General features: G+C 37.7%; 1 protein-coding gene across 4 annotated transcripts in view; it reads left to right on the forward strand.

Annotated features, from left to right (window-relative positions):
* Positions 1–19,623, forward strand: part of NPNT (nephronectin) — a 79,303-nt gene that overhangs the window by 12,520 nt on the left and 47,160 nt on the right. For 2 of the 4 annotated variants that reach the window (XM_063663952.1, XM_054485898.2), the window contains exon 3: positions 4,435–4,485. The exons of the other annotated variants lie outside the window; for them this stretch is intronic. In XM_063663952.1, the coding sequence (XP_063520022.1) occupies positions 4,435–4,485 (51 nt within the window). The remainder of the gene's footprint in view (positions 1–4,434; positions 4,486–19,623) is intronic. 4 annotated transcript variants of the gene reach the window in all.

Genomic DNA, 19,623 nt, shown 5'->3' on the forward strand with positions numbered 1-19,623 from the left:
TAATTTTAATTCACTAAGACTTCTTTTTAAGTTTTCTGATTTTATTACTTTATTACTACTGATACATAATTAAAGAATTATGGCCATAATAGAATTCCTAATAAAATTTCTAATAAAGCCAGAGTGAAGGAGTGTATTACAGGCCAGACATGATAAAGGATTATGATGTGTGGTAAAATAGTGACATCTATTTTTTCATTCTATATTATTTTATAAATTTTCTGAAGAATTTCAGTTTAAACAGCCTGCTGAAATACTGTTAAATCAACCTGTTATTCTTAACTCTGATGGGAGGAAACAGATATGAATAATCAAAATGATTTCTTAGCTTTAGAATATAGTTGTTGCTTTGGAGAACAAACCGTTTTATTCTCATTATATTTTATTAGGAGACTTCATTTTCTGCCATACATTAGCTTTGGTAGATACTAGAGGCCAGGGGAGTGCAAATTTGAGAATAAGGATTTGGCATGGGTTATTTGCATGTTGAGAGTCAAGACTTAACTAAATTTGAAAACCAAGCACTTCATTTGATCAATATCTTTTTAACCATTTTGTAGATTAATAATATAAATTCTCCAGAACTGACATTACTTTGCTATAACATCATCAGATCACAAGATTAGGGTTGCCTTTTGTAGATGTTATTCACTTACTTTGAAATATTAGGAAATATGTCATCACAGTTTAAATTTGTGGTAATATACACAAAAGGAAAACATGACTAGGAATTTTGGATTTATGCTTACTTTGCCAAAAACCATGTTGATTTTCAAAAACCTTTAGCCTTTTTTTTTTTTTTTTTTTTTTTTTTTTGAGATGGAGTCTTCCTCTGTCACCCAGGCTGGAGTGTAGTGGTGTAGTCTCGGCTCACTGCAACCTCTGCCTCCTGGGTTCAAGCGATTCTCCTGCCTCAGCCTCCCTAGCAGCTGAGACTATAGGCACCTGCCACCACACTGACTAATTTTTTGTATTTTTAGCAGAGACGGGGTTTTACCGTGTTAGCCAGGATGGTCTGGATCTCCTGACCTCGTGATCTGGCCGCCTCAGCCTTCCGAAGTGCTGGCATTACAGGTGTGAGCCACTGTGCCAGGACTAATGTTATTTTCATAAATCAAAGTTCTTAAATTCAGTTTCTAAGGAAAGCCCCTAAATGGTCAAAGGTGTGTGTTGCTGAATTTCAGAAACAAACTCCATGGATGGACTTTCCAGACATAAACTTCCCACCAAAATATTGTTCCAAAGTGTTTAGTGCCTCCTATTTTATTTTAATGTTAAGATTTTGTAGGTACTTGGTAATTATCAGCAAAATATTTACATACCAACAAATAGCAAAGCCATTGATAATTAATAGAAAAACAAAATCACAGCTTATGTTTAGTTGTATTTTTTAGTGTATTTCAGTGTTTAGAGTTGATTTTATATTGCATATACTAACTGTGGTAATAGTTTCTACTGGATAGATTATTTCAAGTTTACATGATTATAGAAATATTTTATGATGTTTGACATAGATAATGGTGGTTTCAGGGTCCCTTGTCTCTTGGGTTGAGTTTTTACATCATTGAAGAATTAAAAGATTGTGTCTTGGTGTCTATGTATGGCCAAGAATTAAGACATTCTGATGTACAGTTTCATTTTCTAACTAAGGCAAAAGTGATTTTTGAAACAATTACTTTTTAGGAGAAAAGTATAAAATTATGAAGAAATAATGTGTAGGTTTGCTAAATGTTGTGTTCTTAAATCTTGTGTTGAGGTCTGATGAATTTTTTTATATCTTTAATAGTTCTAAAGTAGTGTACTGAAAGTTCGGATCATCCACGTTGCTACTTAACTTGTTGTCCATAGGGTCTGTTGTCCTGGATGTTGGTGTTATAAATGTACAGAGTTAGGTAGTTTTCTGTGAAGAGTTTGCAGGCTAATATCAATGTTTTTGACAATGAAAAATATAGCATGAAAATTAAGGTTGGGGTATGGAGAACTTTCTGGAGCTATTGCTTTTTCTAGCTGATGATTAAGGTTGAGAGGCAGAAGTACATTGTGTCAGGGAGGACCTTTCCCTTTTATGCATGCACCTGACATTTATCACCTTTAACAAAGTGCACGTGTCACGCTGTGCTGCTTGCTTAAGGGGCTGTATGCCTCCAGTCTGAGTCACATGGTAACTGCATCAACAGTCTTAGCCTGTAGCATTTTATTATTTCTTTTCAAAGTTTATCCTTGGCCTAATACTTAGACATTTTATAATTCTTTACAGTAAATGAAACTATACATGAGAAGATGGGCATACCTTTGGATTTAAAAAAAAAAAAAAGGCTCAGTTCTTTAAAGTTTCTTATCCTTGATTTTCCTAACACTGTCCAAAGTTCAGGACTGGCTCCAAACCCATAAACCTGTGTTTAGCAAGCAAGAAACATAATCCCCAAATAGTTTAGTTTCTCTGGTTTATGAGTCACAATTTCATAAAATCATCAGAGTGCTTATTAATTCCAACCACGTATAGTAAAGTAAAGAACCTTCAGAGGAACTGAAGCAAGGGTTCTTAGGCAAGTTGCCAGAGAGAGTTCTAGAATTCTAAGCTACCTGAGTAGCTTCGCTGAAATGTTGCTTGTATTTGCTACTGTGGCCATTTTATGATGGCCATAGAGCAACAGATTATCAAGAGAAAATGAGACAGATTTTTCAATAGTATGTACTATGAATGAATCCTATTTTAGTGAATCTTTTAATGGGATTTATACCGCAAAAAAAAAAAAATTGTATGTAAGGCATTTATTTCTGGCAACTTTCATAAAAATTGTTGTGATGGTTGCATATAAAAATTTCCTTATCCTTCAATAGAGAATTTTTCCCAGAAACTTCCTAGAAGTAATCTATTCCAGATTTAACATTGCTTTGACATAAAATGCAGTTTTGTGTAGTTTTAAAATGCAAATTATAACATACAGGACATTGGCTAAAATTTTATCTTGAAGTCAGGTATATATTGATACCATAAAACTTACTAAATCTATGTATTTCAAGGCTAATTTATGCCAAGTAGGAAAAATATGACCCAACCTTAAGATACTACAAGGATAAAATAGACTATACAAAACCGTTTGGCTATTTGGTACTAATACAACTAGTTAGAACATAATGATGTTTGCTATTCTTTATTAAGTTGTTTTACCTTTGCTTACAATAATTTAAAGTATTTTTCCTGATAAATTTGATGATTCAAAATTGGCAATTAAAGAATATTAAAGAAACGGTATCCTTTTATATTTTTTTCTTTCTCATATATAACCATAGTCATAACATGTGTGATCCAGAATGTAGTTTGCTATTTACACTTTGATTTTAGCTGTTTGCTTAGATTGTACCTGATGTATTTTATTATTCTATTTAAGGAATGTGTCAACATCAAGATATGGTGAGTTCTTTTCAAAATAACAGTAGAAACCTGACCAATATAAAAAAAAAAAAAAAGTCTAGCAAGCAAATGTAATTTGTGTCTTTAAAAATACATAGCAATCATTCTGGATCAATAGTTAAATTATTGCTTCAATTAAATCAAATTGGACTTAGAATTTTTTTCTTCTTATATTACCCAAAGGAAGGCCCCATTCACCTAATTTTAAATTATACAAATTATACAAATAAATATACAATTGTAAATTACAGTGGATATTTAATCCTTTAAAGGCATTAATTTAGAAGAGAAGAATAAAATTATCCCTTTTCTTACCTCTAAAATCTCTAGGTTGATCAAACACTGACCATTATTAGTACCATTTCAAGTTTCTTCCCTTTACTTTCATCAAACTGGGTTATTTATGTATGTTCAAGTGAAATGGCTGTGCTTTCATGGTAATTCTTGTTGCTATTGACAACCAAAGCAGCCATGCAAGAAGAAAATGCTGTGGAAGGGAAGAAAAAAAATTATATTTCCTCCCCAAAGTTGGAGAGAGAAGGGAATATACAGTATGTAAGAAACAGGTAAGTAAAAATATATCAATTTTAAAACTATTAGCCTTTCTTACTAATTGATCAAAAGTTTAAATTATTTCAGATGCGTTTTCCAACTCCAATTTAAATAAAAGGATACTGTCTCTAGGAATCAGAAATTAATATTCTGGAAATAAAAAATTGGATTTGAAAGTACAGCATCACAAAAGGTCTGAAATATTTTAATTTAGAATTTAGACTATAGAAGAATAGCATAACTTCAATTATTGGTTAATATTTTTGTTATGAAATTTTTTTATAACAAGATGGTGACTAAAATATTACTATTTTAAACATGTCCTAGATTTTTTTTTGTTTCAGAAAAGCACTGAAAGTTGAATATGTGTAAGTCTCCGGGAATGTAACAAGTTGATAAATACCCAAGTCCAGCCTCCTTACAGAGAAAAGATCTGGAATTTCTTTTTTTGGACATTTGTTTTGCAGCTTTCTACGTCTTAAGGCAGAGAATAGCCAGGATAAGGTGCCAGCTCAAAGGTTAGATGAACATATTTCTTGAAATAATTTTGGCTAATCTATGTCTTGAAAGGCATACCTTCTAAATAATTTTACAAAGCTATAAACAAAACATTAGTTGTGTTTTTGAATTGCTTCTTTTTAGGAAAACTGTATTTCTTAGAGATGTGCTTATTCTATACATAATTATAGTAAGTTAATTTTGATTCCATTATGACATTAAACTCTTCCCTTTCAGTTGATAATTCCTTTCTTCTGTTTTATGAATCTAATTGACCTTCATTCTAAGCTAAAGGACAGTTTATGTTTTTAATGCTTAAGGAAGCAAATATAAAAACAAAGTCCACCAAATGAAATTACTAACACCAGCCTATTATTAACCTGAGGGAATTGTATTTCATATTCATTAATTCTCCATGGAACAATTCAGGTAAGAAATATTTTTATTGTATGAAATATGTTATCAGTTATAATAGCACTTATGGGCATTTATGCTCTTGTTTTAGGTACATAAAGGGTTCCTTGTTTAAGATATTTTTGGCAGTAAATAATGTCACTTATCACCCTATGACACTTTAGTGGAAAACGGTGAAATATGTGGAATTGTAATGTTTAATGGAATTGATTCTAAGAAGACAATGTTCTTTTTGTTTGTTTGTTTGAAACAGAGTCTTGCTCTGTTGCCCAAGGTAGAGTGCACTGGTGTGATCTCGGCTCACTGCAAACTCCGTCTCTTAGGTTCAAGTGATTTTCCAGCCTCAGGCTCCTGAGTAGCTGGGATTACAGGCGTCCACCGCAATGCCTGGCTAATTTTTTATTTTTAGTAGAGATGGGGTTTTGCCATGTTGTCCAGGCTGGTCTTGAACTCCTGACCTCAGGTGATCCGCCGGCCTCAGCCTCCCAAAGTGCTGGGATTACAGGTGTGAGCCACTGCACCCAGCCTGACAATGTTCTTTAAACCGATTGAAGAAACTATCACCTGTCATGAAAAATGTTTTTAAGGCAGAATTTTAATAAAAAAAAAATATTTGGGAACAAAATTGATAGTACTAGAAATAAAAGTTCAGAAATTTCTTTGTTCAGGGAGACTTAAAACATACGTATTTTAAAGTTACTAGCAGTTATAGGATTGACTAGTAGAGCTGTGGCTTACTTTAGGGAGGCAATGCCAAGGAAAGAATAGAATGTGTGCTTGGCCACCAACATCTGGGTTCAGGAACTGTTCCTATGACTTACCACCTGTGAGAAACTAGACATTTTAACTTTTCTGAGCTGCAATGTTGTAATCTTTAAATCTAACTTTGCAAGATTCTTACTGGTTATAAGGAGGTGGCTTCCACAGTTCTTGACAGATGTTTGCTATTATTAGTGTGTGCTCAATATATACAATACAAATGGAGAACTCTGAGCCAAGTTTTACTAGGATCCATCTTAGGACAGATGGTACAGCACGTTTTCAAATGGTTTTGTTTACCATAATCATCTTTTGGAAATAATCAATTGGAAGTAGAACAATTCTTCAGTTATTCATTTCTAAAATAAAAACTTTCATGGGATAGTTGTCTGTGCTTCTGAACCGGTTTTCCCATTTCTCTAATAATATCCATCCACAAACCTCCTAGTAGAACAGTTTTGGTTATCTAACAGTGTTTGCACTTAGGAAATGAATTGAAGGGAGATGGAATTGAATTGTGGAATGTGAGCATTTAGAGTTCCTGTGATTTATCTGATAATTGTTTGAGAGCTTACTAGAGGTAAAGAGCTAAGTTAGGTGCTGGGAAGATATAAAGGTGAATAAAACAGGGACCCTTACTTTCAAGCAGCTCAATTTAGTTAAGATGATTGGCTCTTATTCCTTCTATGATTCTTAAATAGGAAAAAGTTAGGGATAAAGATTTGAGGGAGTTCAGGGAAAAACTCATTTCCTGCTGAGGAGGATCAAGGAAGACTTCATGGACTCAATGGTATTCAGTTGATACTATATATATATATAGTATCAGTATATCTAGTATATAGTATCAGTATATACTGATAGTGAGTGACATGAATGCCTACAGCTTCATTTTACTGGGATGATATCTGCAATAGTTGGTCCTGGATCATGCAGGTAATAGCTGGCTCTCTCTCTCCATTCTCTCTCTCTCTCTATCAATATAATATAATATATATTATATTATGTATATATAATATATATTATATTATGTATATATAATATTTATATATTATGTATATATATTTATATATTATGTATATATAATATTTATATATTATATATTATAGTATTTTTATATATTATACATTATATTATTTTTATATATTATATATGATATATTTAGAGAGAGAGAGAGAATGGAGAGAGAGAGCCAGCTATTACCTGCATGATCCAGGGCCAACTACTGCAGATACCATCCCAGTAAAATGAACCTCTAGGCATTCACGTCACTCACTTTCAGTATTGAAAGCCCACAGAGGAAGGCAATACTGGATAAGAAGCATGTTTTGGTATAGGATTCTGTGAGAGCATATCTTAACGGGCAGTAGCCCAGACCAGCAGTGATGGAGTGGTGATGGCCCAGCAGAATCCTGAGGGATAAATCAGTCAAGTGAAAAGTATCCTGGGCACACAGAAAAATGCATTTAAAGTTCAGGAGCCAGAGAGAGGAGCACATTCGGAGAACTGTAAGAATCTCGCAGAACCAGAACTCCGGGTGAAAAACAACCACCTCGCTCTCGCTCTCCCGCTCTCCCACTCTCCCTTTCCCTCTCCCGCTCTCCCGCTCTCCCTTTCCCTCTCCCCTCCCCCTCCCCTCTTCGGTCTCCCTCCCCTCTTCGGTCTCCCTCCCCTCTTCAGTCTCCCTCCCCTCTTCGGTCTCCCTCTTTCTTTTTTCGGTCTCCCTCTGTTGCTGAAGCTGGACTGTACTGCCTTGATCTCGGCTCGCTGCAACCTCCCTGCCTCGGGCTCCTGTGATTCTCCTGCCTCGGCCTGCCAAGTGCCTGGGATTGCAGGCGCGCGCCGCCACGCCTGACTGGTTTTTGTGTTTTTGGTGGAGAGGGGGTTTCGCCCTGTTGACCGGGCTGGTCTCCAGCTCCTGGCCTCGAGTGATCTGCCCGCCTCGGCCTCCCGAGGTGCTGGGATTGCAGACGGAGTCTCGCTCACTCAATGCTCAATGTTGCCCAGGCTGGAGTGCAGTGGCGTGATCTCCCCTCCCTACAACCTCCACCTCCCAACCACCTGCCTTGGCCTCCTAAAGTGCTAAGATTACAGCCTCTGCCCCGCCGCCACCCCGTCTAGGAAGTGAGGAGCGTCTCTGCCCGGCCGTCCATCGTCTGGGATGTGAGGAGCCCCTCTGCCCGGCTGCCCTGTCTGGGAAGTGAGGAGCGCCTCTGCCCGGCCGCCATCCCGTATAGGAAGTGAGGAGCGTCTCTGCCGGGCCGCCCATCGTCTGGGATGTGAGGAGCGCCTCTGCCCAGCAGCCCCGTCTGGGAAGTGAGGAGCGCCTCTGCCCGGTTGCTCCGTCTGGGAGGTGAGGAGCACCTCTGCTCGGCCGCCCCATCTGGGAGGTGAGGAGCGCCTCTGCCCGGCCACCACCCCATCTGGGAGGAAGTGAGGAGCGCCTCTGCCCGGCCGCCCCGTCTGGGAAGTGAGGAGCGCCTCTGCCTGGCCGCCCCCTCTGGGAGATGAGGAGCGCCTCTGCCCGGCTGCCACCCCATCTGGGGAGTGAGGAGCACCTCTGCCTGGCCACCCCGTCTGGGAGGTGAGGAGCGCCTCTGCCCGGCCAGCCATCGTCTGGGAAGTGAGGAGCGCCTCTGCCCGGCCGCCCCGTCTGGGAGGTGAGGAGCGCCTCTGCCCAGCCGCCCCATCTGGGAAGTGAGGAGCGCCTCTGCCCAGCCGCCCCGTCTGGGAGGTGAGGAGCGCCTCTGCCCGGCCGCCCATCGTCTGGGAGGTGAGGAGCGCCTCTGCCCGGCCACCCCGTCTGGGAAGTGAGGAGCGCCTCTGCCCGGCCGCCCATCATCTGGGAGGTGAGGAGCGCCTCTGCCCAGCCGCCCCGTCTGGGAGGTGAGGAGCGTCTCTACCCGGCCGCCCCGTCTGGATAGTGAGGAGCGCTTCTGCCCGGCCGCCCTGTCTGGGAGGTGTACCCAACAGCTCCAAAGAGCGACCATCGTGAGTGGGCCATAAGGACGATGGCGGTTTTGTTGAAAAGAAGGGGGGGAAGTGTGGGAAAAAGAAAGGAGAGATCAGATTGTTGCTGTGTCTGTGTAGAAAGAGGTGGGCATAGGAGACTCCATTTTGTTCTGACTAGGAGAAATTCTTCTGCCTTGGGATGCTGTTGATCTATGGCCTTTCCCCCAGCCCCGTGCTCTCTGAAACATGTGCTGTGTCAACTCAGGGTTAAATGGATTAAGGGCGGTGCAAGATGTGCTTTGTTAAACAGATGCTTGAAGGCAGCGTGCTCTTTAAGAGTCATCACCACTCCCTAATCTCAAGTACCCAGGGACACAAACACTGCAGAAGGCCGCAGGGACCTCTGCCTAGGAAAACCAGAGACCTTTGTTCATGTGTTTATCTCCTGACCTTCTCTCCACTATTATCCTATGACCCTGCCATATCCCCCTCTCCGAGAAACACCCAAGAATGATCAATAAATATTTAATAAAAAAAAAAAGAATCTCAACCCAGCATATGTGGGGTATATGTTTGAAGGGCATCTGATGAGAGACACAGTAGGAGAAGTGGGAAAGGACTCCTGGAAGGCTTTTGATATCATATTAAATACATTTGCCTTAATCACAAAGTTATAGGGGAACACTAAAGATTTTAAGCAGAGAAGTTACATAATATTTTAGAAGATAGCTGGTGGTAATGGATCAGATCTAGCACTCAGGTGAATTTAGTTTTGCTTGGAGTGTTTTAACATTTTTTGAAATTCATGTAGTAGTCAGTGTCTCAGAGGAGACGTGGATATAAGGGTTGGTTCAAAAATCAGTAGGTCTGCATTGCTTCAAGGAGTCTATCAGCTGGGGCCTCTTCAGTAGCTGGCCCATTTGGAAGAAGTATGTGCCTCATTTCCCTGTGGGGCTCACTTCCTTTAGTGCAAATGCCTGGGACCTGTAGGAAGTCAACCTGGTGAGAAATTAGGCTTCATTTTAAGTAGTGGTGGTGGGAACAAAGAGAAGGAGAGGGATTGAAAGATACTGAAAAGAAAGGATGGAGAGGCACACAGTGTTAGGGCAGTGGTGGGGCACATGGGCTTGGCAGACAGACTTGCTGCCACTACAAATTGTGTTTTTGAGAAACTTACCTAAACAGTCTGAGCTACAGCTTCTTTTTTGATAAAATGGAGATAACAGTCCTATCTAGTAGGACTTTTTATGAGGATCAAATGAGGAAACCCAAAGCGTTTGACTCAGCAACTGGCGCATATTCACGTTCACATTCGGTAGCATGGCGGCTGCAGTATTTGTAATGCTGGTGGTGAAAGGTGAAGAAGATGTAATCAAGATTACTCCCAAGTCTCTAGGACATCATTTGGTGAGCTAAAGAACACAGGAGAAGGTGCAGATAATGATTTCAATTTTGGATGTGTTCAGTTTGAAGTGCTTGTGAGACTTTGAAGTAGAGAGACTTGATATGTGCTTGGATTGCAGGGTGAGATCTGAACAGAACACAGGCTATGATTTCATTTCTTTCCACTATTCTCCTAACTCAAACCTTCCTTCCTTTTCCTTTGTCAGCTTCAGTCAACATTGATTATTGCCACAACTATCTCCACGGAGAAACAGCTTTAAACAGTAGAAGAAGAATGTGGGATAGTTAAAAATCTATGTTCCACATCTGCTGAAATGTTATCTAATAGTTTTAAGTTCTTGAAAAAAAAATCTTTCCGGTTTACCGTTTTGGCCTACCGTTGTAAGCAACTAATTATTCAACATTTGTTTATATCAAGGGCTGAAAAAAAGTCATCCTCTACAAACATACTTTCTTTTTTTCCCTCTTTTGGTTGCTTTTTTTTGTTTTACATCACCACCACTCCTAACTCTAAGAAAATATTTGACTAAAAGTGAATCATTGTTAGTAGTGAATTCGTACTTTTTTTTTTTTTGAGACATAGTCTCATTCTGTCACCTAGGCTGGAGTGCAATGGTGCGATCTCAGCTCACTGCAGCCTCTGCCTGCCAGGTTCAATGGACTCTCCTGCCTCAGCCACCCAAGTGGCTGGGATTATAGGCATGCACCACCACGCCCATATAATTTTTGTTTTTGTTTTGTTTTGTTTTGTTTTTTCAGTAGAGACAGGGTTTTGCCATATTGCCCAGGCTGGTCTTGAACTCCTGAGCTCAAGCAATCCACCCACCTTGGCCTTCCAAAGTACTGAGATTACAGGCCTGGGCCACTGTACCCAGCCAAGCACATTTATTTTTTAAGTTTATATTCTGTCCTAATACAATGTATTAAAAATGAGCCCTGCCTCAAGTCCTAGCCTAAATGCCACTTTCTCCAGTCTGCTTTCCTGATTTTCACAGCAGGAAATCTTCTGTACTTCCTCTACATATAACACTTGCATGAAGCATGTCTCACATTGCCCTACATTGTGGTTATTTATGGATCTATATTTGTTCTGCTAGACTATTAGTTTCATGAAGGTGGGGACGGTGTCTTATACATCTTTATGCCAGTATAGCAGCTTCTGCAATGCCTCGTCCAGTTCAGTTCAGTACACTTTTGAAGGTGTAAGAGCTAGTCATTTCTATTTATTAATAAAAGGGATTTAAAAAAGATGGACAAGATGTAATCTTAATAAACATATTGTGGTTTTCAGGAAACAGTTTAATGAGAAAATGAATATATTTGTCTCCCTACCTTATGACCTTGTTACATATCGTAGATCTTCACTCTTGCTTAAGGTTCTAAAAAGAAATCAATTTATGTGCTTGAAAACACATAAAGGTAATCTGATTGTGTCATCTACTGCTTACAGTCCATTGGCTGTTCACAATTATGGGTAGAATCTTGATTATTTGAGTAGAAGCCTTTTCAGGCTGACATTGCCTCATCTGTGGAGGACTGTTTCTTGTTGTAGGCCCAGTTGCAGTGGACAGCACTTGCGTTTCCAGACTTCTGCTGCTTCATGCCTGTTGGCTTTTCTTATGCTGCTCAGTCTGAGTCAAAGGCCCTTCACCCGTTCCCGTGGTGAATTTCTACTTATGCTTTAAAATTCAGCTCACATTTCCTCTTGAAAGTTTTTCCTGGTATCTTTCCTATTCCTGCCTCCCTGCAGAGAAATGCCTTCTTCTGTATTCTTTTAACACCTTGTACAGCTGTCATGTCTGTCTTTGTCAGGAGACTGTACACTACAGAGCAGGTGCTGTGTATTTAAAGAGCTGAAAGTCTAGTGAGGGAGCTAGATAAGAAAAACAACTCTGAAAATATGGCATAAGATATATATATTTAAAAGTAAACTTGTATATACATATAATTTATGATAGAAGTATGCACAGAGGCTTATGAAAGCACTGAAGAGGGTACGAACTCAGCATGAGGCGTGAAAATCTTGGGGGTGATATAATGGTCAAACTGACAGGTGAAGCCTGTCTAGATATTAGTGTAGCAGACAAGAGGGGAAATGGCATTCCATGTGAAAGTGTGGAGGTACTCGAGAGTGTATTTCTAAGAACTGCAATTAACTGCTATATTTGTGAATGTGATTGGAAATGAGGCCAATGGGATAGGCAAGGGTCACATCATGAAATGTGGTACTGAATGCCATGCTGAGTGTTTGAAATAGTATAATGAGCTAAATGAACATGATGAGGAGCCAGTGAATGAGTATAAGGAGCAGAATGGCATGCCGAAATCATGGGTTAGGGAGGTCCCTCTAACAACAGTTCAGGCCTGGATTGAAGTCCACAATGTTGGACACAGAAAGACTGTTGTGCCATCACTTACATGACCAATCTCTTATTGATGAACATTTAAGTTGTTTTCAAATTTCTGTTTAAGGTTCTTCATCAGATAAATTTGGAATAATTATCATTTTCTTTAGAAAACAAATAAGCAAACTAAAAACACCTGAAGGTCAAAATGACAAATCTCTGACATCATATTAGTCGAGGCCCAGTAACAAAATTGATTTAATTTTAAAAATAATTAGTGTATACTTCAACCATGTATCAGTGACTCTTTTAAACATAGAGATTTTGGTTGCTAAAAAAGGTGATGATGGTTACATTAAAATTTTCTGGCCTTGTGTGATGATTCTTTAGCAAACCTGCTCAAAATTATAGTATCAGATATTTTAAAAAATTATAATTTTCAACTAAAAGAAATACTGTAATGTATTTCATCATATTCTATGAATTCTTACATTATGAAAGATATCTTTTATTTATCTTTCGGGTATCTATTACATTTCCTTTTTGAAAGAACTTTTTCTACCACTACATCTTTTCCAAACCTTTTTGACTTTCCTAAACCTATGTAATTAATCACTGCCTCTTCTGTGTCCTTAACATGCATCTGTTATCAGGACATCTCTGCTTACTTCTGTTTCTCCTTACTGGACTTACCTGCTTGAGGATGAGAACGTGCTCTCCTATTCATTTTTATATCCCCAATTTTTAATATAGTGTCTCAGACACTGGGGCATTTCCTCCTTGTCATACTTATAATCCTCATCATAATTAGCATTTTATTGAGCTCTTACTAATGAGATGGGTACTGTTCTAAGTACTTTATTTGGGTTTTCTCATTTAATCCTCCCAATAAACCTGTGAGTAAGCTCTCTAATGAATCTTGTGAGTTTCCTGTTTTTTAAATAAAAAATTGCAATGACAGCAGAGAGAAGCTGGGTAATCTGTATAGGTTGCACATTTCCTGAGTGGTAGAGCTGGGATCCCAGCAGTCTAACTCCAGCATCTATGCTTGTAAGCCTTTCTCTAAATTACCTTGAAAAGTTAACAACTTCTCACAAGTTAAATAATAGTTGTCCATGTATTCATGTTATTGTACTCCTTTTTATATATTTCTTCCATGTTTTGTATTAAAAAAATTTTAAATCCACAGAAGCGTTGAAGCAATAGGAACAGTAAATACCCATATATCCTTATTGTTAACGTTTTACACATTTTTTTCTCTCTCTTACTTCCCCACCCCACCCTTCTCTCTTTCTTCCTCAACCATTTTTAACTAACTTACAGACCTAATGACACTTAATGCCTAAACACTTCAGCATTCATCTCCAGAGAGCAAGGACATTTACTTACAAACCACAATATCATTTCACACTTAAAAAATTTAGTATTGATATAATAATGCTATGTAATAAACAATCCATATTTAGATTTCCCTAATTGTCCCAATAATGGTTTTTATGGATTTTTTCTTTTTGATCCAGATCCAGTTAAGGATCAAACACTGCATTTAGTTGACATTCCTCTTTAATTTAATTGCTTTAAAACAATTCTACCACTTTTGTTTGTTTGTTTGCTTCTTGGCAATGATATTTTTGAAGAGTCCATATCAGTTGCTTGGTAGAATCTACCACAGTTTAAATTTGTCTGTTGTTTCTGCATCATTAGATTAGAACTAAATTTATTTGTAAGAATATTATATAGATGATCATCTGTTATGATATTCCTTGTGCACATATGTTGGTTTGTCCTACTATTGGTGATATTAAGTTTGATCACTTGATGAAGTGGTATCCATCAGATTTCTCTACTGAAAGGCACCTTTTTTTCTTTGTAATTAGTAAGTAACCTGTGGGGTAATACATTCACACTGTTTTGATACCCTGTTCCCCAACAGACTTTCACTTGGTGAAAGTTTTAACATCTATGGATAATCTTTCCTCAAATTAATTATTTCAATGATGATTGTAAAGTTCTGTTTTTCAAATTTCGCCATTCCTTCTACATGTTAGTAGGCATTGTTCTTTAAAGAGGAGCTCAGTCTTCTTCCTTTTTAGAATCACTTCGTAACCGTAGATTCTTTTTTTATTCCACTGTTATCAATAACTACCATTATTCTTCTTGATGCTCAAACAATCCCAAATCTAGTCAGTGGAACTCCTCCAAGCCAGCTTCTATTCTTTTCATATCTCTACCATTCTTTGAGTACTTAATTGCTTTTTACAACAGAAAACTTATTCTAGCCTCCCTCCCCTAGCCCTCATTCCTTTTATTATTTATTTTCTTTAGAAAACAAATTAGGGAATGAAATATTTAGAAACAAAGATCCAGGTGCTAGCTGTGGGCATTGCTACTGTTACTCTACTAAAAAAAAAAAAAAAAAAAAAAAAAAAAACAACAAAAAAAAACCAAAAACTTCACATTTCCAAATAAATAGTAACACTTTTTAATGTGTTCTTAAAGTCTTATTTGGCATTAATCTAAATTCCACTCTAGCACAATGAAAACAGAAAGAGAAAGTTAAAAATTTCAAGTAAACTGAAAACAACAATAGTGCTCAGAGGATTTTTTTTTAAGTGAAAAGGGATAGTACTTAATTTTGACAAATAAAAGCTAACTTGAGATGCACATATACAGATGCAGCCACTTATTTTGGTGGGGGACACTTCAGCAATTAAAATTTAAATAGCGAGAGATCAAACAGATACTTGATAAATGTGTCTGAATTGGATGTTCCCAGACACAAAAATAAAACGAGTTATTGACAGCTCTTGGGAGACAACATTATAAAGACTGGACACTTTATTTATTTTAACTTTATGTTCTAAATTACCATTGAGTAATTGACATTCGTATTTGACTATGGTTTGTGGTTAAGTTCTTAATTGCAATAATATTAAATAAAATGTGAAGCCCAAAGCAAACAACAACAAAAATTATAGCAGTACTTCAACAGAGATAGCAATAATATGCTGCATCAATTGTTCAGAATCCAGCATCTACATAAAACAAGCAACAGGGTAATGAAATTATTTTCTTTTCAAATATTCTGGCAGAGCTACTTTAGTTTTCTTAAGTTATAGATTGTGGTCTTAACTGCAACTTTTCCCTCCTTTTAAGAATTTAAGTTATTTAAATGTTACTTAAATACTTTTATGTTTTTAATCATTATTAACATTCTCTACCCCTCTCATCCTTTCCTGCTTAGTATTTTGTTATAATCTCACTATCCTCACTTCCAAATGCACTCAAAAATGCTGGACTTTCTGGTCTTTTTCTGACCACCAGAAGAAGTAGTGGATTGAGCATGGAACTGGGATAAGACGTTTTTCCTGAAATTGGTCAAGTCACTTAATCTTTTGCATTTTTACTTGTTTACTTGTAAAATGAAGATAGTGTCTGCCTCTCTCCTACCTTATATGGATATCATGAGGATAAATTCAGTCAGTCATATGAAATGGTTTTGAGTTCTGTATTCATGAGGGCATTTAATGTGTCTTATAGTGATAACAATCAGAGGCATTATTATTCAGTTTTTACTGCAGCAGGAATTTAGATTTGACCATCAGATAATTGACACTATAGTACAGGGTGTTAGGAAAGCTGGAAAGATGTTTTCCCCTGGAGATCTTGGACAGTAGGATTCTTTCATCTATGTTTTGTTCTGCTCATGATATGCAATGGCTCAGGGCACTTTTCAGAGGACCACTGTAAAATGTCCCTCCATTCCACCCAGGTCCTATTAATATAGTAGTGAGTTGTTTCATATTGCTTTCAGCGACTTTCCCTTTTCCAAGGCCAATTACCATTTGAAAAAGTCATTCTCTGTCGTATTTTCTTGTTCTCCTCAAATGAATTTGTCCATATCTGAATTCTGTGAAGCTTGTTGGGTGTAATAACAGCTTTTTGAAGTCTTCCAGTTTCATATCTATTTGTTCTTCTGCCCTACCCTTGCATGTTTCTCTGTCCCCTTTTTTTCTGTGAACATAACCTGGAGGACAAGGTTTTTTGTTCTGCTTTTAGTGGTACCATGTTTGCGTAATAACATGAAGTAGATTGAAAAAATTACAAATGATTCTTGGAATTCTAAAGATAATCTTATTTCTATTGAGAAAATTCTTCTCAAGTTACTAACTACCATTGAGATTGGATTGGCTTTTGCCTTGTTACTTTTCAGAGCCTCCATCTGCTTGGGCATCTCAACATATCCTTAGTTTTCAAATGTTGGCACCTTATTCCCAGCATGATTACCTTACATAAGAAACATTATAGGACTGATGTGGGAGTTTACTTTTCTTATAACTTATTTGATAATTCACTGCTTATGTTAGAGTTAGAAACTATTGTCCAACTCTCAGAGATCTAGTTACATCACTTAAAATGGATTTTTTTTTTCTTTTTTTTTTTTTTTTTTGAGACCAAGTCTCACTCTGTCACCCAAGCTGGAGTGCAGTGGCGCAGTCTCAGCTCACTGCAACCTCCGCCTCCCAGGTTCAAATGATTCTCCTGCCTTAGCCTCCCGAGTAGCTGGGATTACAGGCGCCCACCACCACACCCGGCTAGTTTTTTTGTAGAGATAGGGTTTTACCATGTTGGCCAGGCTGGTCACAAACTCCTAGGATGGATTTTTAAGACTAAAATTTTAGATTGCAATCAAACAGAAGAGGCTTGGACATGTGACATTAAAGAGCTATGTTTGTTTTGCCAGTTGAAACTTGTTTCTTTTTCTAGTTAAAACAATGATTTAGAGGTTATTTTGAGGGCACTTTGGAGATTATGCTACAGGAATGCTAGAGAGCAAATTTTGAGTGTGATTGCCCATTTGGACTTAATTCTGGCAACTGATTTTGGGGGAAAATGTCTATCATTCATTGATTATCTGTGATTTTTACCTGGACTTTATTTAAGCTTTATTAAGTTGCTAAACACTGTTTGGATGCTAGTGATAGCAGACCACCAAATACGGCCCAAACTTCTTGTTCTGATCCACACGAAGGTCAGAGAAACAATGCTGCCTTTTCTGATAGCCAGTAGCACCAGCAGGCATGTTGTTTAATCCAAACAAGAATATACTCTACTTTTAATATTTTTGAAGACCACTGAAAATGGATCATTTATCCTTTTTTATTTTTTTGATAAGGAAGGGATGACCTACTGTTCACAGAATAATGCAGTTTGCTGAAAAGGTTGGTTTTTGCTGACCTCTGAGAGCTCACATTACAGTGGAGTGTGTTATTGGAAGGTGAGCCAGTTTATACAGAGGTTGGGAATTATTTTTCTCTAGTTTTGAAATGGTTATGCACTTTCTAATCTAGTTATTTAGATGTAGAAATAAAGTTTTTTTTTACATTCCCCTGAGTATATGGTATTGTAGGTATAAAATAAATTTGACAAGTTTTATTTCTGTACCAGGATCTACTCATAACACTTCTATCCTAAATTTGTATCAAAAGGAAACCTTTCCTGGCTTGATAATAAACACAGACTAAGTCCAGATTCCACAGCCTAGTGATCAAGGAAAGTCAGGAATTGTATTTAGCTACAAGTAATGTGACATAAAGAACAGTGCCCTAAATTGCTAGGATGGTGATTTAGGGTTAATATTATGACTTCTTGCTCTACCCTCTTTCCATTCTTAAGATCGCCTCATGGTCACAAAGAGGCCACTGTGGTTGAGTCATGACACGCACGTTCTAGGCGAGAACACAGAACAAGCCATGCTCTTCGGCCCCCTTTTTACACAGCATTCCAAAGTCCCACCCCATCACTTCTGTTTTCATCCCATTTAGCCAGAATTTAGTCATTTGGCTGCCCATATCTGCTAAGGAGAATAGGGAACATAGTTTTCCATTACTAACTCATCCCCCACTCAAAAAAATAAAAATTTTAAAAGCCATTCTATATTAAAGCAGAAGGGAAAGAGATATTGGTAAGAATCCAGCTGGCCTTTTATGATCTGTCTCAGCCTTTCTTTTGATCTCATTTGCTGTTTTAAGCACTTTACACTGTAGCCCCACAAGAACACTTTGCACTCACTAAGAAGCAGTCCCCTTTACTGCCCCCCCCTCCACTTTCCTTATATTCATAAAGTCTTTTGTCTCCTATTCCACTGCTCTTACCTCTAACACACTGCCTCTAACATACTGACCTGCAGTTGTAGTTATTACACACCCTCCTTGGTTCTTTCACCTTTCTATCACAGCCCTTGTTGTGGTTTAGCCAATATATTTTAGTTCCACAGCTAAATTTTCATACCCTCTGTGACTCTCTAATCCCCTGCCACACTTGCCTACTATAATACATTGTATATATAACAAATGTTTGATACATATTTATTGAATTCCATTCCAGAACTAATGCCAGCAAGATAACTTTGTGCTATATAGGAGAATATCTTTTTGTGCAACAGTTTCCAAAGGGTTTTCTTTTTCTAAGAAGAAAGAATTGATTGTATCAACTTTATGAGTATCCTACCGCATTTAATAGCCATTGACTAATCTAAGGGTTCTTGGTTACTTCACTGAAGAGCCTATCAGATGGAAGTGCAAACAACAGTTTGTTTTGAAATAGGACTCCCTAAACATGGAAGAAACATTAACAGTCTTGGCCTGTTGGAATGTGTGCATTTGATGTGCCCAAGATTAGGGCACTCTGCTTGAGAACAAATAACAAAAAAGGGAGAGGAAACAATAAAAACTTTAGTCTTATAAAGCACCTGAAAGTACTATAAATTGATGGTTATCAAGACGGTCAGGGGGTCCAAAGGCTACAGCCTGGGGGCTTCAAGTTTAATTGTTTTATATAGTGTCCTAAATAAATTTTTTATGTTTTTAAGTGGTATTTTTAAAACTGCTTTTTCATGCTTTGAGAGAGTTTTCCAAATTCCAATTATTTTAAGCAGCTATTTCCTGGACTTGCACTTAATGACTTTGAGACGTTTACATTTTTTTCAATATGGCATTCTGTGTGCCTCAGTGATACATGGTTATTCAGGTTGCATGTATATATAAATGTTAAGATTTATGGAAGTTCATCTTTTTAGATTAAAAAGAATTTTTTTAAGCTAGTATTTCTTGGTGATAGGGCCTAGAAATTATGTAGAGTGGCTTACTTCTGGGACTTATTTTAAACTGCATATAAACCATCCACCTAGTGTACAGTTGGCTAAAGAGTAATATTAGAAGGCCCTCCTGGACAGTTGGTTTCATTTCATGGATATGAACACAATTGTTTCCCTTTGAATTTAATGCC

This window comes from Pongo pygmaeus, chromosome 3, assembly GCF_028885625.2.
Source record: "Pongo pygmaeus isolate AG05252 chromosome 3, NHGRI_mPonPyg2-v2.0_pri, whole genome shotgun sequence".
Classification (NCBI taxonomy): Eukaryota; Metazoa; Chordata; class Mammalia; order Primates; family Hominidae; genus Pongo; species Pongo pygmaeus.